Raw genomic sequence first — 23,894 nt, 5'->3', positions numbered from 1 at the left:
CCACAAAAGTTTGATGGACTAGTAACTGCCCTTAATACTCACGTGAGACCTCAAGCTTTGACTTTTGAGGAGTTTTGTGCATTATTAATGGAGGAGGAGTTGAGGCTGAAAGCCCGAGAAGGAAGCAACAATGGAGATGCTACATTCTTTGCCAATGCAAAAGGCAAAGGTGTTTCCTCCACCAAAAATGATGGTGACAAAAAGAAGAAGGGCGGCAAGAAGAAGTTTCAAGGAGAGTGCTTCTACTATAAGAAGAAAGGACATGCAATTGTAGATTGTCGTGTCAAGAAGGCAGATGAAAAGAATGGTACCCTTAAGAGTAAAGGGAAAGAGACAGCCAATACGGCTGAAGCAGAGTTGGAATTATTCATGGCGACCATTGAGGAAGTGTGCTCCTCGGCGCAAGAAGAATCTACCACTGACTCTTGGGTGTTGGATAGTGGGGCCTCCCGTCACATGACCAACAAGAAAGGTCTATACAGTTCTATGCAGCCTCTACAAGAATCCATCACTGTGACGGTTGGAAATGATACTAAATGCCCTGATGCAGGCACATGTACTATTTCTTTTGTTGCTGCAAATGGTGAAGTCAAAAAGCTTTCAAATGTGTTGTATGTTCCCGAAATCAGGAGAAATCTCTTATCAGTTGTTGCCATAACTGATCTTGGTCATGAAGTGAGGTTCAAGAAGACAGGTGCAGAAATTATTAATAGTGCTGGTACAATTGTTGGCAAAGGAGAAAGAAGGAACAACCTATATGAGCTAAGTGCTCTTACAGCCACCGCTGGAGTGGGCACAAGTAAGCTTTGACATGAAAGTTTTGGACACATCGGATTTGCAGTATTGAAGGAGATGCAAAAGCAAGGTATGGTTGCTCACCTACCTACAATAACTGAATTGAAGGAACCATGTGAAGCTTGAATGATGGGCAAGCAACAAAGAAAGGCATTTCCACAAGAAAGCAAGAATAGAGCACAGGCTCCTCTAGAGTTGGTGCATGCTGACTTGTGTGGTAAGATGCCTACACAGGCCTTGGGAGGATCTTCTTATTTTTTGTTGATTGTCGACGACTGTAGTAGGAAGATGTGGGTGTACTTCCTTCGTGATAAGGCTCAAGCTTTTGGTAAGTTTAAAGAATGGCTAATACTTGTTGAGAATGAAACAGGGAAAAGTGTGAAGGCTTTTGCAAGAGCAAAAGGAGTTTGAAGGCTTTTGCAAGAGCAAAGGGATCAAGCGTCAATTGACGACGCCTCACACACCTCAGCAGATTGGTGTTGTGGAACGCAGGAATTGCACCATTGTGGAGATGGCAAGATGCATGCTAAAGGGCAAGGGATTGCCTAACCATTTTTGGGCTGAAGCTGTTAATACTGCAGTCTACATTCTAAATCGGAGCTATACAAAGGCTCTCAAGGGAAAAACACCTCATGAGGCTTACACTGGTAAGAAACCATCTGTCTCACATTTCAGAATTTTTGGATGTGAATGTTATGCACATGTTCCAGATGAGAAGAGAAACAAGTTACAACCAAAAAGCAGAAAATGTATCTTCTTGGGTTATAGTGATGAGCAGAAGGCTTACAAATTATATGACCAAGAGGCAAAGAAGATCATCGCGAGCCGTGATGTGGTGTTCAAGGAGGAGCCGCATACAGTGGAGGAGGAGAAGGCAAGTTCTTCCACTTTATCATCAAGCGAAGAAGTAGTCCACTATGAACCTGTCCCGAGAGCTATCCCTATCCTTAAGGAGGAGGAAGCATCATCTTCAGATGATGAAGAAAAAGTTCACCAACCTGACATCACCCCACCGGAAAAGCCATTGCCGCGCTGGGTGAAGCAGCTCTATGACCACAATAATCCTATGCCTGCATCTGTTGAGGAGAAGGCAGACGGACCAAGGAGGTCTCAGAGAATAGAGGAGCAAAGGAGGGCTTCTGGTCACATAGTCAATATGGCCTTGATGGTTGAGATTATGAGAGAAGTAAAGGAGCCAACTGACTTAGAAGAAGCACTTGCAGATCCATCATGGAAGGCTGCTATGCAGGCGGAGTATGACAGCATAATGAAGAATGACACTTGGGAGCTAGTGGATCGACCAGCAAAGCGGAAGGTTATTGGCACCAAGTGGATCTGGAAGGTAAAGTACAAGGCTGATGGTACCTTAGAAAAGTACAAAGCTAGACTGGTTGCCCAAGGATTTTCACAAGTTGAAGGGTTTGATTTTCAAGAGTCATTTGCCCCAACTGCCAGAATGACCACTATTCGCACGATACTTGCAGTGGCTGCCCATGAGAAGTGGCCAGTGTACCAAATGGATGTTAAGTCCGCGTTCTTAAATGGTGACCTCAAGAAGGAGGTGTACGTGGCTCAGCCACCAGGGTTTGAGGCCCCCCATTCTGAGAACAAAGTGTGTAAACTGAAGAAGGCATTGTATGGGCTGAAACAAGCCCCCAGAGCATGGTACCAGCGGATAGATAGGTTCTTTTTAAACCTAAACTTCAAAAGATGTGCCTCAGATGCTAACTTGTATGTTTACAGGGATGGTAAAAAGTCTGTAGTGATTGTCCTATATGTGGACGACCTTCTTATTACAGGTGACTATTAAGATATGATCAACCAAACTCGAAAGGCTTTGAGTTCTGAGTTTGAAATGACAGACTTGGGCTTGCTACACTATTGTTTGGGGATTGAAGTCTGGCAAGAGCCAGAAAAGATCTTCATCTCTCAAAAGAAGTATGCATGGGAGATCTTGAAGGCATTTGGCATGACTGAGTGCAAGGAGATAGCTACACCTATGGAGGTGAATCCAAAGTTATTCGTCGAGGATACATCAACACTAGCAGACATTGGGAGGTATAGGAGGTTGGTCGGCAGTCTAATCTACTTGTGTAACACCAGACCAGATATCAGTTTTGCTGTTGGTGTTTTGAGCAGGTTCTCAAACAAACCTCATGAGAGTCATTGGAAGGCTGGGATGCGGGTGCTCAGATACTTGAAGAAAACTCTTGACTATGGTATCACATACAGTTTCAGAACTTCTCTTGTGGGGAACTGTGACTCAAATTGGGTAGGAGACATTGATTCCAGGAAGTCAGTTTCTAGTTATTGTTTCTCTTTGGGTTCAGGAATTTTCTCTTGGATTAGTAAGAAGCAACCAACAGTGGCATTGTCTTCTATCGAAGCAGATTACAAGGCAGCTTGTTTTGCTGCATGTGAGGCCGTATGGTTGAGAAGGATTCTATGGCATATGGGAGTGCAGGATGAAGAACCAACTATGCTGAGATGTGACAATCAGAGTTGCATCACCATTGCCAAAAATCCAATGTTTCATGCACACACCAAACATATAGAGATCCAGTATCACTATGTGTGTGATTTGATGGAGGATGGGATAGTGGAATTGGTCTACTGTCCAATAGAGGAGAATGGAGCAGATATCTTCACCAAAGCACTTACGAAGGATCTGCTTCAAGTTCATCTTCAGAGACTCGGCATTGGGCCGAGGAGATAGTTCACCTATGGGTGGACATTGAGGGGGGATGCTAGATATGATCAATGCCCCACCCTCATTAGGTGCTACTAATGATCCATGGTGCTCAAAGTTGTAAGGCCCCCATTATGAGGAGAAGCCAAATGTGAGCCCAGACATTGGTTGAGTCCTAACTTGTATATTAGATGAGGTCTATGTAATCGGATGGCAAAAAAATGGTGACTGTTGTGGGTCTAATCTTTGGGTTAGACGGAGTGGTTAAGCTGGTAGCAACTCGAGGCACATTGCATTGAGTTGCATGGTAAGGGAGTTAAAAGGGGCCCCTATTGTGGGGTCTGGGGGCAGCGTCCCCGGCCCGATGGTAAAGGGAATATTCCTTGGCCGACTAGTGGAGGCTCATATGGTAGGTCGGTCAGCAGGCCGACCTAATGACCTTCGCAGGCTATAAAAGCTAAACCCCTTCGCAGCCATCACTCACTCATCTTTCACCCAGTCAGAGTTCTTGTTCCAGCTAGCCTTAAGCTCTTCACCTATCTTCTGTCTAGATCACCATCTAAGCTTCACACAGTGGAAGCGCACGGGTGGACAGAGCCATCTTTGTATCAGTTGTTTGGAGTTAAAGAATTTACTGATTCTCCTCTTATCTGTTGTGTACTCTCCATCTCTTTCTCAGATTCTGTTCGCTGTGCCATGTAATATTTTACAAGGTGTTGAGTCCAAAGCAAGAATCAAATCAGCCCACTAAGTAAGCAATTGGATCCAAGTAGCATCCAGAGAGTATTTACATCAATCAATGAAAGTCCCACTATTTCAATGAAGTAAGCTCAACCTCAACTATAGAAATCCAAAGCGCAATGAGAAGATTCAAGTTTCAAGTAGCTCCCACTAAAGAAAAAGCAAATGATAGACAAGTAGTCAAGCTCAATACATGAAGTACATAAGTATCTAGAAGCTAAGATGCATTAAGACCATACATACGAGAGCAATACATATAGCCAATCATCAAACATGTAGGTAGAATCACTAAAACACCCAAAGCATAAGGCCAATTCCCTAATACATGTAACCAAGCTCAAAGTTGATTTCTAAAAGCTTTCAAAATCATATTTATAGACCGTCAATATGGCATACATCAATACATTGAGTGAAGAACTCGAATGCCATCCAAGAACAATAGGCAAAAACTTGATGCCCACTATATGAAAATAGTAATATCTATACTTAAATTGAGCCAATGCAAGCTCAAATCAATTCAATAGCAACTCAAGAAATTATCCCAGCATCCACTAAGTATTCGGGTACCAAAATATCATCACATAATACACATTATGGAACTCAATACACATTGCTATGTAGTGTATATAGCAAACCTATCAGAAACAATGAGATAATGGCTAATCTTATACAACCCAAATAGAGCTCAAGATCAAGTCACAAGAATCTCAAGACATTGGTCAAATATCTAAGAATGATCCCATCATTATATCATGAGAAGAAGAGCATAGATAAAGCTCTCAAAGTGATTTAATTGTTGTCCCTATTTTATGAAAACATGCTGCTTTGTTTATATAATGAATGGATGAAGCATATGATGGTGCACAGATTGGATGTTGTACGCTTGGGTAGTGAATGCCGGAAGGTCCCCAAGAACAATAGAACTCTACTTTTTGCACAAAATTCAAGGTAAAAAGCATGAACGACATGAACAAGAGACCAATTGGATGCAATCTCCCCCCATGCCTTGTGTGAGCGCTCCACAAAGCATGTATTTTATGTATTAATCATCTTTAAGCTCAAATAATAGCCCAAATTACAAAATAGCAAGCTTTTAGCTTTTGAGTCTGCTTTAGCACAAAATAGGAATAAAGCTAATGGGCGGTGCCCAAAGAGTCTGGCATACCCAATACAATGTCCAAGTACAAATAACATAATCGTGCGTCCATGCGCATACAAAATAATAAATAAATATCCAACGCCTCAATAAATAGGTATGACAAAATATAGGCGCCATGCCTAAGGTATGCGCCCATCAAAATATAAATGATAAATCGAATACTCGCTATCTTCCAATGCTTTCCTCCGCCCCACTGCTGCTATCTCTACACATCAACTGAAGCATTCACAATCCTTAGCAAAATAATACAATTAAACCGACAAAAGTGAATACCTAGCAGTCTTCAGCTACATAAATAAATCAACCGGTTAGAAATCAATCCTAACCTTAATTTATTACGAGTGCGCACTCTAAACTCATAAACATTTATTAATTTAATATGCATTTTACGGAATCCACCATAAAACCTCACGGAATCCACCGTGGCACGAAATCCACCGTGAGGAGATTGCACCCAATTGGTCTCTTGTTCATGTCGTTTATGCTTTTTACCTTGAATTTTGTGCAAAAAGTAGAGTTCTATTGTTCTTGGGGACCTTCCGGCATTCACTACGCAAGCGTACAGCATCCGATCTGCGCACCAGTGGTATCAGAGCGAAGCTGAGATCAAGAGCTTCCAATCGCTACCCATCTTGTGCGAAGGCGGAGCTCCTGGAACGATCGAGCTCTACGATCAATCTCTTCGCGAACGGTCGATACGGGAGGATTCCTAGCGATCAAGAACCTCTGTTTCCATCATCAGATCGCGAAGGACCAGCCAGCAGCAGCGGAGGACCACTCCTACATCCTCACATAGAAGTCGTGGAGTTGCAGAGATAAGTTTCAATCTTTATATCTTCAAAGCTTAAAAAACTAAAGCTTAGAAAGCTTAAAGAAGATTTAAGCTTCTAAATCTCATCACGAGGTATCAGAAGATGGCCGAAATTTTTGCCGCGCTGGAAAAAACGCCCCCCCCACGATTCGCCGTTTTCAACAAGATTAAGCTTCAAGCTTAATCACTTAAGCTACAATCACATAAGTCCTCTCAATTCTGCAAGTCACACACAAGCAATCAAGTTCTGCAAGTCTATCAAGTCAAAATACTGCAAGTCAGATAAATCAACAAAGTTTACGGAATCCACCGTAAAACCCCACGGAATCCACCGTGGCACGGAATGCACCATGGCATGGAATCCACCGTGAAATATGCCTCCTGGCATCATATGAGCTCCAAACCATGCTCCAAGTTGATTACCAATGCCAAGGAGGGGAGATAGCAATTCCCAATGAGTGTTTAAGTAACTAGAGCAGTGATACAGGTGATTGAATTGCTATCCAAGTGGACAAATAGTGTGGGCAGTTGCTAGTGTCTTCTTGGTTATGTTGGGCACAATGGTGCTGAAGAAAAATCTCAACACACTCCAAAAGTTCCCTAAGAGAAGCCTTCAAGATCAGAGAAGAAGTGGAGCATCAAGAATTACCTCTTCAAGCTGAAGCCATGGTTATGAGTAAAGTGCTAAAGCTTTTCAAATCCGAGGTTAAAGTCAAGCTGATGAAGCTCCTTAATAGGGCTCTGATACCAATTGAAAGGAGATTCGTGACTGAGAGCAAGAGCAAGCACAAGCAATGGAGGTGTGAGCTATGGTAGATGGAGAGAGAGAGAGAGAGAGAGAAAGAGAGAGAGAGAGAGATTTAAGATATGGAAACTCCAACATTCACAATGTGTGATTGGTCCCCCTTATTCTATTAGTCACTCAAAGAATAAAGAATTAAGTGACAATGATGGGCAGTTGCCATGTGCAGTTTGCAGGTGTGTAGGTAATGTCCGTGTAGTGAATATATTGGAGGCATAAGCACATGCTCTTTTGCCCCCAACAAGACCCCCAAGGTTGACATGACATATCAAGCTTATAACATCCTTTGAACATCAATTGCAACAAAATATTTGATTGTTTTCAATCTATTCATTAAGTTTTTGTATGATGAGCTCACTCTGCCTCTAATACACCTAAGAACTTATGAAACCACAAGTTAGCTTTGTACTACCTGGCAACAACATAAGGCTTCTTTCAATTTTGTCACTAGATTCCATTGATTTCTATTGAGATATTACATGTCTATCTTATTTCATGTGTCATTGGCCTATAGTATACTTGCATCATTGGCATAGGTTTTGAGCAAGTTGTTTTCGAGGGGTTGCATGCACGATATTACTTGCTCCCATTCCAAATGCTCCACTTGGAAGTGCTTGAGAATCTATTATGGTGAATTTGCTTTTGGATTTTTATACAACATTTTCTTATAGTTAATTGTAAGATACTTATTCATTTTTACCATATATACATGTAGATCTTTACCATCTAAAGAAAAGACCCATTGGGTCTTTGACTTATATCATAATGTATATGGTTATGTTACATTAACATGCTTAGAATAGACTTATATAAGCTTAGGTCTAGGAATAAGATTGTATAAGAGAATAATATTTCATTTTAAAACATTATGAACATACATCATGTGTATAAGATTGGCATGTGTATTATACTTGACATGCATTTAAACTTATCATGTAATGTGTGTAGAGGGAAGGATGTGTGTGTGTATAGTATGCAAATGTGGACTTGTATGATTTTATTTCATGAATTAAAGGATTTTAATCAAGGCTTTTGTAGTTTGTATAGTCAAAATTTGATTAAAAGAGCCCATCTCCTCTTGTAGTCTTGCTAGACCACATTAGTTGAGTTTGAATCTCAATTTCTCGAATACATAGGTTGAAACCATTAAGATGCCAATATATATTCTCAACAAACACACATATTCACACAAAATTGCATGCATATGTGTAGTTGTATGTATGTATGTATGCATGTGCAAGTAGCATTCATTAATAAGAGTTGTGGAATTATGTCATGTATATAGAATTGTCAATTGAATCTTACTTGATGTGCTGAGCATAATACATGGACATGGAACTATAGGTTTTCATTTCGTGGATAAAAAGCTTTAGACTAAGGCTTTTGTAGTATGTGAAATAGTTGAAAATAAGAGAAATGGTCTAGGTGAAGACTTCTCTACCCTATGAAACATTTTAAAAAATGCTACAATTACATATCACTATGCATACATTTATAGATCATGAATAGCATACATGTATAGAACATGAATAACAACCTTACATGCATACCTCTTGCATAACTAATTAGTTTTCCATATGTTTGCAAAGCAATATTGAAAAGTTGGTAATAACTAGGGGAGCATATATCATGATTTATTATCTGAGCCACATGGCCATAATAACAAAAATGATGCTTATGGGTGCAATGTTTATAGCTAACAACTCTTTCCACATGAAGCATAGCTTAGGGCATGAAGTGCACTTTCACATTGCGCTTTGTGTATTCATGCATGCATAATTTCTAAATTATTAGTTAAAAATTAACAATACATCATTTTTTACTTATCAGAATAAATAATATTTCTATCTATACATCATTGTCAATGTTCTATCATTAAATGGTTAACCTCTTCCCACATGAAACATGGCTTCAAACTTCGATGCGAAACAATGTAAGGAGACTTGTGCAAAGCCCTAAGGGAATCTAGGCAGCACTGAGCAGTTAGGTCTAAAGCGCATCAACATTATCAAGTATTAAAAGGATGGGATATATTGAAATATACGATGGATAATGCACATGAAGAGAGAATATGTTATTAGTAATGAATGATAATTACACAAAGATTCGAAGTTTTTGTTTGGATAAACCACATTATTTTCAATGTTCTATCATTAAACTCTTCCCACATGGCTCACATTAAATCCCGGTTTGCTTGGTCACGTGGCACCCAGTCACAGTCGTGACAATGAAAAGCCCTCCCTTTGCACCAAAATGGTACGATGCTACTTTCGAGATTTGAACCTATGCCTCCCAACTGAAAGACAAGCACTCTACCATCTCACATGTGCACGCATTAGTTGAAATGATGTGGATTTTGTAAATTGATATATGATCAAATGAATGTGACCCCTAAAAAGTTCCGAGTCACCGACATGTGGCCTCTCTACGGGCGATAGCCCATAGCAGACCGATATATAACATCAACCTTCCCACATGAAACATGGCTTCAAACCTTGACGTGAAATAGCGCAAGGACACTTGTGCAAAGCCCAGAGGGCATCTAGGCACTGAGCACCTAGTTAGGTCTAAAGCGCACCAACAATATCAAGTATGAAAAGGATGGGATATATTAAAATATACGATGGATAATGCACATTGAGAGAGAAGATGTTATTAGTAATGAATGATAATTACATAAAGATTCAAAGTTTTTGTTTGGATAAACCAGGATTATTATGATTCGTCAAAGTGATCACACGATCTGATAACTTGTGTAAACCAGGCGAATGAATTACCGCGTTGGACACACACCCACAAAGACCTGTTGGTGTATCACATGGAGCTAGAGCTACAAGCGTCTCTCTCTCTCTCTCTCTCTCTCTCTCTCTCTCTCTCTCTCTACATATATAGGGGGGGCAAATCTCCAGCCCTAATTAAAATTGGAAGCTGGATGGCGGGCGGCATGAAGATGCATCATTGATATAAAAACAATCAACACAATTATCCTCACACAATGTTTATAATCAATCACAACTCAAGCACAGTATTGCGGGGCGAACCCGACAATGCGGGCGACATTGTCGATGTCGACGAGGGTGCCTTCCGTCTGGATGGTGCCGAGGAAGCTGGCGCGGGAGGAGGGGAAGGAGGAAGGGAGGACGGGGACGCAGAAGGTGTGGAGGGGGTTGCCGGGGACGCGCGGGACGAGGGAGGGGTTGAGGACCTGGGAGTTGGTGAGGGTGAGGGGCGGGGCGTCCTGCCCGAACTTGAAGGTGATGGTGGGGATGTTGTTGTCGCCCGGGTGGTCGGCTGCGTCGGCGGGCAGGTCCCAGCACGACGCCGCCAGCGGCCCCGCCACGAAGTTGGGCGCCAGACCCCGCAGCGCCGCCGCCTGCCCGAACAGATTCACAAACGCCGCGAACAGCCCCTCCGGGAAGCGCGTCCACTTGTCCCTCATATCCAGCTCCACGTCCGCATCCCCCCGCACAGTCGGGGGCACGTACAAATCCAAGTCTGCTACGTGTGCCACCCACAAAGCATACATACACACGGTTAAATAACATTAAAGTCCGTTTACTTTATTTGATTAATTTTTTAAAAAACGAGGGTATCATGTGCATCGTGAATTGTGCAAATCCCCCCTCAGCCCTCCAAAAAAAAGGACCTTTCCAATTTAAAGAATGTTTCTCAAAACCTTAACCTCCAAATTTTCTTCTTATAAAAACGACACAATTATGTAATTTTGTTCCAAAATCCCTCCCAAGTTTTGTGTTAAATGTTTCTGGATCTACTGTATAAAAAAATGTTTCCCATGAACACCGTGGGCCACAATATATATGAATAGTAATAAAAGTAGAGTCCACCACTAAGAACCAAGAGGTATGCCTTGCAATAAATTGCAAAAAGCAAGAGCAAAAACCCTTCAAGCTTGTGTAAGAGACAATCTTGTGTTAGAGACTTTTAGCATTGATGCATACCTGCAAGTGTTCAATCAAACTAGATGGTGTTTATATGAGATCTCGAGAAAGAAACTTCCATGAACACTAAATACAAGGCTAGAAAATATAATGATTATGGTATATCGATCCGACATGAACATATTGTCAATGCAACACAAAAAGATTAAGGTAATATACACATCTAGCATGAAAATTTGTCAATACAGATTCACATAATAGCCCAATTCTTATTAAGGATAAAGGCCAAACTTTCCTCTCTTATTTGAAATAGATAATCAACATGCCCAATATATTTGAAGTGTCTACATCGGCAATATGGGAAGAGCATACTGTGGGGTCTATGGTCAAAAGGGTTCAAGTCCCAAGGCTCTGAGTGGAGTGAGACCAAAACTTCCTCCAAGGTGGTCTTTTCTATTTTATGCTCAAAATGGTCCAAATCCCAAGGTTGTTAGTGGAGTGAGACCAAAACTCCTCAAGGGTGGTCTTTTCAGTTTTGGCTCTTCTTGAGCCTTCACATACTAATAACCTTACATGGATGGTGCACCCCATTCATAAACATTTAGCATCCTGCCAAGCATAGGTAAGGGGGCTATATTATGACACCTAAGAAAAAAGTAATAATCACTCTTATGGCACCTTAGAAATAGCATTGCTATAGTAAAGGCATGGTGTATCTACCAAGTGCACACCAATTGAGAGTACAAGAACAAACGAGAGCATTGAGTCATGCGTACGAGAAAACTTCATTCCACTTAATGCAATCTAAAAAGATTTAGTGCAATCATTTTTGTTTTGTTTTGTGAAACTTGAGTAAGAAACCATCACTAATGTGGATTGCTAATGCAAAGATCTATGGCGAATCATGGCCTGATGCTAAACAGTGTGAGATCCTACTAACTGGCTTTGTCAAAGTTATTTAGCATTCTAGAGAAGCGTGGCACCTAGTCAATGCTTCGAAACATCTTATTACACTATTTCATTGGCAAGGTGCCCTAAGCAACAAGGAAGATACATCCCTCTCCTTCAAACACACCCCTTATGCATTTAAGGATAATTTCATCTCTACAAGTCCTAATGGAAAATATGTGCTTTTGAATTTAGAAAAAAGTTATTTGTTTGCTAGCATGATATTTGGGATGATGATGCCTCATCTTTTATCTCTCATGAGCAAGCTACTGGTGGACGGTTTGGTTTGAAGTAATAAGAAGCTGCTTGGCTTCAAGAAACATGATCTAAAATTAAGGTTGAATGGCCAACATCTATCCTCTTAAATGATACCAAGTTCTTTAAGTATGTGGTAAATCTTGCATGCAAGGTATCGATTGTAGTCTAGAAGAAAGTTGATTTCCATGAACCTAATATTAGGTGATCTTACATGTAATGAAATCATGGCACAAGCTTGAACTAAGAGGGACCTTCAAAACTTTGAAAGTGCACTTATGGAGCATTTTAGCCAATAAACTAGCTACTTGAGATTGAATTGCAACATGTGTGCAAGTGTCCCCACTCTATGTCTTTTGTAGAAGGAAAGAGGAAACTACCAAGCATATTTTTTGCGATTGTCATGAAACTCAAGACCTATGGTAGAAAATAAAAAATGCAATGGACAAAATGAATCTTCATCACTCTCTTGGATGAAAGAAAATTCTATTTGGGGACTAATCTATCGTAATTTTAGTGAAGTCTTTGAGAAACTTAGGGGAATCATGTGGCATTACCCTTTTCAATATTTGATGTCACAGAAATAGCTTTGTATTTGGTTGTCTTAAAGCTCCTTACGCTTTACTTGCATTGTTTTTGTAGAAGACTACTACATGACCCAAAAACTGTGATGTTTTCAAGCGTTTATCTAGGGCCCTCTTTTAAGTCCCTGGTGTAGTTGTTTTACCGCTGCAATGGTGATGTAATACATACAGCTTTTCTAAAATACAATATCACACTCGCATGATGAAAAACAATGACTAACGCCACCCAATACGCCCATTAGCAAATGCATTGTAGCTCAAAGTTAAAGATCAACCATGAGAAGTTAAAGATCAACCATGATGTCTCAAGCAAACTGAAAGTTTAGGTAGCTAGGAGGATATCGTAGGCATTACCATCCACTGTGATCTCTGTCAATCGCAAGCTAACTGCACCTACAGAACGGGACCGCATGGGGACTCTGATTATATCCTGTGGAATCGGATACAAATCGCCAAACCCGAGCACACCATCTCCGCCATTCGCAGGGGGCAAGCAGAAGAATACGTTCTTGTCTTCGAGCTGCCTGGCAAAGGCTGTGAGTCTGTCTTGGTATCCCAATCCAAACACGGCCTTGGAATACTGCCGTGGTGGGTTCTCCAACACGCAACCAAAGAGGAGGCCATCTCCTGAGCTTACGAGGGGATGGTCGTTGTTGCCCATTCTGAAGGTCTCTGTCCCTAGAAGCCCTTCTAGCTTCCCTGCTTGCACAGTGAAACGTTGGGGCATCCTAAATCCGCACTGGTCATGCTCTTGAACGCAACCTGCTCACAAAACAAAGAGATAATCAAGGCTTAATGTCAAGGGAATGGCAACACTGAGCCCGAAAAACACCTGCTGCAAATGGACTTGCGACTACCAGACTACATCTAATATTACCTTTCGTCTCGGGGATGCGTTTACAGGCGTCATCACAGGGCTGCTTGCGGTAGGAGCGGGAGCCGTCGGGCTTGAAGAGGACGTCCTGCAGGTGCTGGTCTCGGGGGTCGAGATGCTCGCCGGGGGCGAGACAGGGCAAGTGAGTGAGGCTGAGGAAGCTGTCTAGGATGAAGGGCAGCCGCGTGGGCGGCGTCCCCACCTCCATCTCCACCACGTAATACACAGCCCCTCCGGCCTCCTCCTGCCTCTCCACAGCCGCCGTCATCACGGGCCAGTCCACCCTGATCGGCTTCATACTCATGAGTCCGCCATCATGACCAGCTGCTGCTGCCGTCGCACTTCGATTTATCCTACTGCCGTTGCGCATTAACGGCGGCGCCTTCATAACGACGGCGCCGTCATCATCGCTGACCTCCCCGTCAGCTGGGCTGGCGGCCTCCACCAGCTGCTGCTGCAGCGCCGCCCCGTAGTGCATCCATATCAGTATGGCTGCTGAGATGGGTAGCAGCCGCATCCGTAACGTCATCTTCGGCTGCAAACGCTTCATCAAGCTCACCATTCCTGCGTTAATTCGTCGCTCCTGCTATGAGAGTGGCGCTGCGCCAGGAAGCATGACGAGACAGTACCAGAATGCAATGAAAAAGCAGGCCATGCAATGCCGATTTCCCAAGTCCGACGTTTTAGGGAGTATTTATATCCGGATATTTCCAATAAATTGTATATGGGAATATCTTCAAGTCCGACAGCATTATTATAGTGGGCTATTATTAATACATCTATGCATGGATGATGGATCCCCTCACCAGCACACTTCAGTGCTTCACATCGGACTTGCGGGGGACCATTGCAGTCTCTGATCCATTCTGACCATAATATCAGCCAACCACCCCACACCACACCCCACCCCGCTTCTGAAAGGTGGTTTCTCTCTTCATTTCGAACCTTACCACCCAAGGTCAGTCTATATAAACTCAAGGCACATATTTGAAGTTTCATTGAGCTTGGTCATCTTTAAACCACCCTAATTTGTTATTTATATAGTATATTAATATATTAATATCATTACATATTCTATTAATATTAACATAGTATATTATTATTATAATATTGTATTAAATATTATTATGTACATAACAATACATGTACTTATATTGCATTCTGAATAATATGTATACTTATTAATATTAATCTCTATATTAATATTAGTAAATACATAATTTTTAGTATTATGTTATTATAATTAATATGATATTGTAATAGTAATTTACCAATAATTAAGTTTATTTGTCTTGGATATATTTGTAACTATATTATTGCACTACAACAAATCACAGGAACACCGAGAAAAGTTGCTGATAAAAATGTGAAAAAAAGATGACTTTTGATATATAAGTCGGTACACTTGTTGCTATTAGCATCGTTAAAATTGTTTGTAGACTCGTTGATAATAACATGGCTTCAAATACTAGTGAATATTTCGACGTTCTTTATCGATGCATATATCCGTATATATATTGGTGCACGTTGTAGCACACATACCAATGCAAGTATTGGTGCAACTTAAATTTGCCCTACAAGCGAAACTTTTCTTTTCTTTATATATTTTATAGGACTACATGTAGCAAGAGCGAGCGAAAGCGAAGACGACAAAATTGTATAGTAAGAGGTTATTCCTCCAAAGTCTTGATATTATGTTTTTAAATTTATTTGCTTGCTTCTCTTGTAAATACTCTCTCCTCCACACTATCCTTGAGAACAACCATGCCTTCAAGGTAGGGTTTTTTGTTTTTGTATGTATGTATGAGAAACCTAGCTTTTAAGCTTTTTCTATGACACATTTGAGTGAGAAAGTTTGGATGTATGTGTGTAAGCTCAAGACAATGTACTGTCAACACTACAAGATATAGACCTTATAGCGACGAAAATACAAACAACAAAATTTGCCCCCGTCGTCGCAAAAAGTGTCGTTATTGACGACGCCATAGAATCGTCGCTATTTGCGTCGCTATATGCGTCGCTATTTGCGTCGCAAATGCGACGCATATAGCGACGCAAATAGCGACGCATGTAGCGACGATTGCAGAGATTTTGCGACGCTGATAGCGACGATAATAGCGACGCCTGCAGTAAATTTGCGACGCAAATAGCGACGGTAACAGAGAAAAAAAAAATTTGTGGCAGGGCAGCAAGCTGCCCTGCCACATATAGCACTGTGTGCTGTATGAGAGCCATACAAAATAGTTTCTGCACTGCTGCATACAAAGCGTTTGCAAACAAAAAGAATCTATACTGAAATCATAAAACTGATAGATGAAATAAATACATGATATCGCATAAAATGCGATTGGTACAATCATAAAACAATATCACTAATACATAGAAAATGTCTACATAGATCGGGCGACTAAAAACTAAAGGTATGTGAGCGCTAAGGATCCGAGAGCGAGCTACAAATCGTCGTCCCCCGAAAGCTCGTCCCTCTGCAAAGGAGCATCAAACGGATTCTGCAGAAAAAGAAACAACATATCAATCCACCATACAATAATGCATTCAAATATCTCATGGTAACTACGGACATGAAAGATGAGAGACTTACTGGGCCGCCGCGTCTGTACAATCGGTCGATCAATGATCTGAGACCGTGCCTCTCTGCATATTGAGTCTCAAGGCCTTGCGGATCACGATTTGTAATGGAGTGCTGCAAAGAAAACAAAATGCTAACTGTTAGAAACATGATTGTCAGTACAAATAACATCTCAAAAAAACAAATAAGCAAAACAAAAGAGAAACTTACAAAGTCCTCCAAATATGTCCTGTGGCCGCCACTCCCAAGATGATGTACTGATCCGGCCTCGATTCGTGCCCTCGCCGCCTCCCGCTGCTGACTCCAACGTCCTGGCGAATTTGTAGCCTCCTCCCTCAGTCGGCGCCAGTCCTCTGCATCTAACCACTCGGGCTTTGGAGCCCCACTCTTGATTGCCTTGCGTGCGTCGGATCGTCTATGTGACATGTATGCACGCATGCAATCCATCATCCAGCCCGTAGAGAATCTATCCACTGCGGCTGGCACCGGGAACTCCTCGTGCAAGGATGCTACTATGTACTCCTTGCTCCCCTCCGGTATGTTCCTCCAATGATCCAGGACGTTGTGCCGAAAAACTTGTTGGCACAACTCCCTCATGCGAGCCATCACCCTCCTCCCCTCATCATTCATGATGATAGCTCCTGACCTGCCATCCACTAGGTATCCATAATCCCTAGGAGTGTGCCTCGTATGGGCCCTCTCCCATCTCCGTCCACGCTCCTGGGCATATCCAGGAGACCCCTGAACATCCGGTGTACTGACGGGGGTACCCTCTCCCGGAGTGCCACTGAAAGGGGTGCCACCAGAGGGGGTGCCACCAAAAGGAGTGCCACCAGAGGGGGTGCCACCAAAAGGAGTGCCACCAAAAGGCGTGACATCTGCCGACGGCTGCGCAAAAGCCGGAGTAACTGGAGTGGACGTCCCCACAGGTGTGACAAATCCTGGAGGTGACCGAGCTCTAGCTGAACGACGAGACGGAGACACTGCATCCGTGTCTCCACAGCAGCACCCCCCTGATCCTCCTGCAGTCGCAGTCCCTCCCTCTGGCCCAAGTCGCGAGCGTCGAGATCGTCTGCTCGAAGCTAAAGCATCTGATCGCACTGAAGCTGATCTAGCAGAGCGCCCTGACGAAGAACGAGACAGCTCCTGATCTGCTATCTCTCTGAATCTCGCAAGCTGATCTGGAGACATACGTGCCATCATCTCCTGAAACTCCTCATCGCTCATCCCTCAACTCATCCTGAAAATATCGATACCTGCAGAGATAAAAAATAATGTTAGAATAATCAATTGAAACTATACAAAGCGCATTAATATAAATCATTTTTGAAAAATCCATCTTAAAATGCATATCTTATCTACCTTTATGGAAGATCTAAACAACGAATTGAGTAATACAATTCTCCAAGAATGAAGTATTCTATGGTCCCATGTTAATCTCCTGACATAACTCTGCATACACTGGAAGGTCGATAGACATGTCACCACAAAAGAACGAGTCTGCCTCGTTCTCAAAAAATTCTACGACTTCTGTATTTCCATCATTGTTAGCCGATGCGGGCTCCAAGCTTGCGGTGGCCTCCACCCCTTGTAATTTCGATCCCTCTATTTGCATATATTCTTCATCTATGCCTGGAACATCGCTTTGATCGTATACTCTCGCACCTCGAGGAGTTGAAGGTATAACATACCACCATCGAGGTTGTCGGGGATTTGGATAGAAGATTACCTGTTCACAAACACTTACAAACCGTCTTCAAACCATTGTGACATAAAGCATGTCGTATTACAATTAGCAAGCAAATGACTAGAAGATTACCTGTTCACAATGTGCCGGCAACACAAAGGTGTCGCGCAAATCCATCCATTTTTTTTCGGAATCTATTTCGAGAAATCCAGATGGACCTCGTTGAACCGTTGCGCCAGCTCCTCCAAGTACCACTTTGAACCACTGCACATCGAATATTATCATGGAGAAGCTACGGTAATCCACCGTAATAATACTTTGCAAATTCCCAAAATACTCCATCTCATCCACAACCGTGTTCGGATCCGTTGCTCGTCGCCGGCTCTCTTGCTCAAACCTTGCCATGACACCACAGTCCATTGTGGAGCACATTTTGTCAATACGCTCCACCCGAAAATGCCGTCCGCGCGACCACGCTGCACTATATATTTTGTACTGCACATTGAAACACTCAAATTAGATGTAGCAAACAAATTCAGATACGACACATTCTAAACCCCTCATTACCTTTGGACTACATCCCCTCGAGAACTCCCACTCCTCCATTGAGACCTCTGCCCCTTCGCTGGATGCTGCGATCAAGGCTCCATACAACCATCGTGTTGACATAAACCGCGGCATCTCCTCCATGCCTTCGGGATATCGAATCGTTCAAGGACGCGTTGTCAAAGAGATCGTGTAAGGGCTGCAGAACACGGGGTTCAAGGTACAGCAAGAAATAAAGACTATCAAGAAGATCTCGATAACACAATATTTGATGCCAAGTTCATTATATTGTTTATCCAATCTTTTATAAAAGAAGAGTCAAAAATAAATGACAAAGCATGTCAATCTGTCCTCTGTTTTTCAATAAGTGTATGAACTAGTTTTCAGGATTCCATACAAAGTAGGAGTCTAGTAGGAATCAAAAGAAGTATGCTCAGTCAAGCACAAATGAGGAACAATCTGATTGTATCTCCAAAGCCAAAGCAGGGTATTAAATTGTCTTCATAAAAAGGTGGAGTATTCATTTCTGAGAGAATATAGGCAGGCACTTCACTTAAGCCACAGACATGTTGCTACTCTGCTGGTCTTTCAAGCTTTGTGCTGTGGCCATGCAGCTATCCACTCCCTGCTCCCACTGCTCATAATTCTGGCTGTCTATGACTCAACTGCATGTCTATCCAAACGATGCATATCACATGTACATAAGCATCTATGTATGAATCTGCCCTGTAATCATATGCTATGTGTTAAGACCCTCAAAACTCCACCAATTGTAGTTCTGTCCACTGTAACTTCACACATAGGAGTTGAAGAACAGTGAGAATGGGAATTGTAACTACTCATTAGGACATCATCTTAGCTTGCTAGGAAAGAGCCTTTATCATATGCCTGTTGTTCAGCACCACAGTATCAGCCTGTATTTGTAACCAGGACTACTAGCTTTGTTTCAAGTACAGCTTTGGCATGTTAACACTTGGCTAGCATATCACATTTCCAGTCCCTATGCAGAGCCACCCTCCGTGAACAAATCCAGCAACTCCAAAGACTCAGGGACTGAGAGCTGCAAACGGAATTTTGGCCCATCATAGTGATACAACACTGGCCTGAAAAAGTCTTACTCCAAGGGTTTGCAAATTTTCCTGACTCGAATCCACACCTGTGCTGGAAATCTCGATTCTCCTTTGCATTTTTTTATCCTCCCAAGCAGTAGGATCAATATTTGAACCTCCAAAGCTAGACTGAATCGCGATATCTCTGTGGTAAGCCAAAAAACTGCATTTTTCAAATCCTATTGCATGGTATCATTGTTGCAAACAAAGATATAGCCACCGAGTGTTTCATTGCGAGGCAGCGTTTCAGAGGATGGCAGGGATTTGAATCTCTTCTCAGTGCTGTTTGCAGAAATAGGAGAAACGCTAGAATGGGGAAGAATAACATTAAGCAACCCTGGTTTCTGCTCAACTCCATTGAGTTTCAAGTCCATGCTCAGAAGCTTGAACACGAGTTCGTCTTTGGCCGCATCAGACTTCAGCTTGTTCTGTCGTCCTCGAGCGATCTTGGGTTGCATGTCAGAAAGGCTCCTCCTCACTTCGCTGCCCGTAACCTCTCTGTCAATTTAAGTGCGCGTTTGGTCATCGAATGCCAGCTTACTAGCCACCAGGTTCCACATTCGATCTTCCACCGAGTGCAGCCATGCCTGGTCATCGTCGAGGGGCTTCCAGTGACCCTCATCCTCAGCCCCAAATTGAAAACAAGCAATAACTGTTGGCCATGCATAACTCTCCCGATAGAATCGAATCCACGGTTGGCTTCCTTGTTCCCTTCCTCTGTCTTTTCCTCTGCTCGTCTATGCCATCGACTCCTTCCTTTCTCTGTAGCAATATCATCACCTTCAGAAGTCCTTCATCGTCATCGCCCTCTCTCAGACACAGGTAGTTGTCTTTTTGTCTTCTACACTCACAATTCCGCTCGTCTTGAGCGAAGGCGATTGGCTGGACATTGGATCACACGACCTTCCCTATCCTCGTCATGAAGAGCGGAAACAATCCCCAACTCGATTCGAGCTAAAATCTGCAGTTGCTGTGGCTGCACGCAGTGCTGGAGTATCTCAACAGGCACCCCAAACAGCACCTTTATGACCTTCAAATGTCCCAATCCAATCTCCTGTCTCTCCATTCCTCAGCATAGGCTTCCCCATCTCAGAAAAAGCGCAAGTCCGAACAATATGTTTGTGCCCCAAAGAGTGCAGCTCATCCCCACTCCAAGCATACCAAAAAAAACTCCTCTGATCGATCCTGTCTTCCCGTCTTCAACATGCCCTCCTTTTCCAAGAATAACAACCGCCATTTCAAAAATAGCTCTCCCATTTCGAGCACGGAGAGGTCCTGGATTTTCTGAACTTTTTCCCCCCCTTTTAGCCATTCAAATCCTCCATTTCCCCTTCTTTTTGCCATACGAATATTTTTCCTCTATCTTTAGCTTCCTATCTTTCCATTCGTAAATTCCTCCTTTGACGCATAGTGATCAACCATACGAACAGCCTCGTTTAAACAGTATATCATAGTCTCAACAAAATCAGGGACCTTATCACTAGAGTCCTGATTACAATCTGGATCAGTGAAGGACTCATTGTAAGCTTGCCCCAAGTCTCGGATGCTCCCACGAACAGGACGGTCTACAAAGGGTAGGATAAGTTTTCCTTCCTATTACAAGCATCGAATATGCAATACATTTAAGGGAATATATACATACATTGAATGTAGTTTATTAAAATGCGCCACACAAACAATGAATCACACGCAGAAATTAACACAAATGCACAACAAAAATGGAGGTGTTCACGGCTCAGATGCGCAGCATCACGACATCCACCCCCTCTAAACCTGCGCATCCTCCGGATGTGCCAACTATCCAGGATCATTCAAGTCCACAAACAGGTCAAGTCCATCTTCTGATTCTAGTGGACCCGTTTCTCCATCAGCTTCATCATCTATGTCCTCTGTTTTTTCAGCATGTCTTTCTCCTACCTGCTCATCTTCTGTCAATGCTTCAAGTTCATATTCTTCATCTTCTCTTCTCTTAAAAATCTTGACTCGTTTTCCAGCAATAGGCACCCTCAATAATGTTCCATCTAATTCAGCCAGCTCATAAGTACCATTGTCAAAAACCTTTTTCACTTCATACGGTCCAAACCATCTTTGAACCATTTTTCTCATGCTACTATGCTGATTTTCTAGACTACTGTCGTAGACTAGAACCCAATCCCCTTCTTTTATGACTCTAGGCCTCAAGCGATGCCTTAAATCAAACCTGTCCTTATTTCTGAGACGGGCTGCCTTCAAACGGTCAACAGCTAGCTGCACATCTTCCGTCCTTCTCTCTAGTTGACGAATCCGAAGGGTTAACAACTCTTCCCTTGATAAATTCTCATGCCAAGGAAGAACACTCCAAGTGAGAGCACAAATTTCAGTAGGCATGATAGGTTTTTGCCCATACATCAACTCCGCAGGCATGTATCCAGTAGTCACACTATGTGTAGAGCGATCAGCCCACAATGCAAAAGGTAGCAATCTCGGCCAATCTCCAATCCGACCTTTACAAGCTTTTGCCAATGCTTTAACTATAGGCGGATGTCCTCTTTCACTTTTGCCATTTCCCTCTGGATTGTAGGCAGTAGTAAGAGCCAATTTAATCCCAAGCCGTGAGAAGAATTCTCTAGCTTCATCAGCATCTAGCTCTCCACGATCAGCTGTAATCTTGCCTATACATCCATACCTGCAAAATATTTCTTCCAACAAGAATTTACATACTGTAGTGGTGGTCTTCGTCCGCAATGGTCTACCTTCAACATAGTTTGTAAGATCCTCCCTAGCCAAGACAATATATCTCATCTGCCAAAGTCCCACTGGCAAAGTAACCAAGTCTACAACCCACTTGTAATGCATACATAGTGGATAAGTCGGATGCAACTCATCACGATGTCGCACTAAAGAGTAAAGCTGGCAATCCTTGCAAGTCTCCACAAAGTGAGAAACATCTTTATACATCCCTTTCCACCAGTACCTTTCTTTGATTTTCTCATAGGTAGCCCACACACCTCTATGTCCTGCCCATGAGCTCTCATGAAACTCTCGCATAATCTGTATTTGCATGGCTTCATCACAAACTACTCTCAAGGGCAATCCTCCTCTCTTCCTTGGATGCTTCCAAAGAAAACCATCTTTCAAGAAATACCCATAAGCCTTTCTTCTGATTTTCTTGAATTCATCATCTGTCCAATCAGCTCTTCGAGTCAATGAACTTAAATACTGTCCAATTTGCAGCCACTCATCAACATAAAGTTCTTCAATAAAAGCTTCAACAGTAGATACATGACAATCATGAATAAGGACAGAAGCAGCAAGCTCTGTCTCATCATCTTCTGCAAGCATTGACTCCTCATCCTCATATCTCGCTCTAGAAAGCATGTCAGCAACTGGATTATCTTTCCCAGCTATGTGTCGAAATTCTGGATTCAATGATTTGATATAGGCAATCCATCGAAGCATCGCTATATCTGGAGTCGAGCAACTAGTAATCATGCCAAGCAAAGGCAAACAATCTGTTTCCACAATAACTGAAGCTCCAATGAAATACCCTTTATCACACTTCAGTGCAGTGACTACTCCCCACAACTCTCTTTTGATCTGCGGATATCTCCTTTGTCGCTCATTAAGAACTTTAGCTCCAAAGCGGATAGCATACCTATTTCCATCAGCATCATCCTGTCCCACAGCCCAACCTATGCCAATAGGGCTAGTATCAACTGTCAACATGATCGGCCGTCCACACTGATAATCCGCCTTGCGTAGAGTAGGAGCTGATTGCAACAGCTTCTTGAGCTTACGCATGGCTTTTGAATGCTTCTCATCCCAATGAAATTTCTGCCCCTTTCGAAGCAGCTGATAGAGAACATCTGCAATATGAGCAAAATGAGGAATCCAAATCATGTAAAATACACAAGCTCCCACAAATCTCCGCACCTCTGAAGTAGTCGAGCAATACTCTGCAATCCTGTTTATGGCATCCACCTTTGCAGGAGAAGGCTTTCTGCCATAATATCCAACCATATGCCCAACTATGATGACTTCATTAACAGCAAAGACAGATTTCAGCCCTGAAAGTGTCAAATTTACCTCCTCTAATCGTGTCAATATTTGCTCACAAGCATTCAAGTGATCAGCCACAAACTGTCTACATCCACGCAAATCAAGACTTTCATTCTTTTCTTCTTCTGCACAACCCTTAATAGGCACATCATCTAGAAATGGCATGATATACTGCGGAATATAGTCTCGAAGAACTATATGCATAGCATTCATCATATGAGCAACTGAGTTTGTAGCACCTTGTGGCAAGGTACACATCCTCACAAGACCAATAGGTGTCCGCATAGTAGTAATATCCCTGCTTTCCAAGGCAAGCTGAAACTGATCATAACCTGAATACAAGTCACCTAGTGAATAGATGGCTCGTCCT

General features: G+C 42.5%; 1 protein-coding gene and 1 pseudogene across 1 annotated transcript; both read right to left on the bottom strand.

Annotated features, from left to right (window-relative positions):
• Positions 1–10,013: 10,013 nt before the first annotated feature.
• LOC148018779 (protein ASPARTIC PROTEASE IN GUARD CELL 1-like) lies at positions 10,014–14,119 on the bottom strand. The gene is made up of 3 exons (XM_087701250.1): positions 13,561–14,119; positions 13,038–13,445; positions 10,014–10,492 (listed from the first exon to the last, which is right to left on the bottom strand). The coding sequence occupies exons 1-3, from the start codon at positions 14,117–14,119 to the stop codon at positions 10,014–10,016; spliced, it is 1,446 nt and encodes a 481-aa protein (XP_087557376.1).
• A 4,615-nt stretch (positions 14,120–18,734) lies between these two features.
• LOC148018778 (uncharacterized) lies at positions 18,735–20,552 on the bottom strand (annotated as a pseudogene).
• Between the last annotated feature and the right edge of the window lie 3,342 nt (positions 20,553–23,894).

This window comes from Lygodium microphyllum, chromosome 20 (assembly GCF_053477565.2).
Source record: "Lygodium microphyllum isolate KBCC chromosome 20, Lygodium_microphyllum_v1.1.10, whole genome shotgun sequence".
NCBI lineage: Eukaryota > Viridiplantae > Streptophyta > Polypodiopsida > Schizaeales > Lygodiaceae > Lygodium > Lygodium microphyllum.
This window is presented reverse-complemented; position numbering and strand designations above follow the sequence as displayed.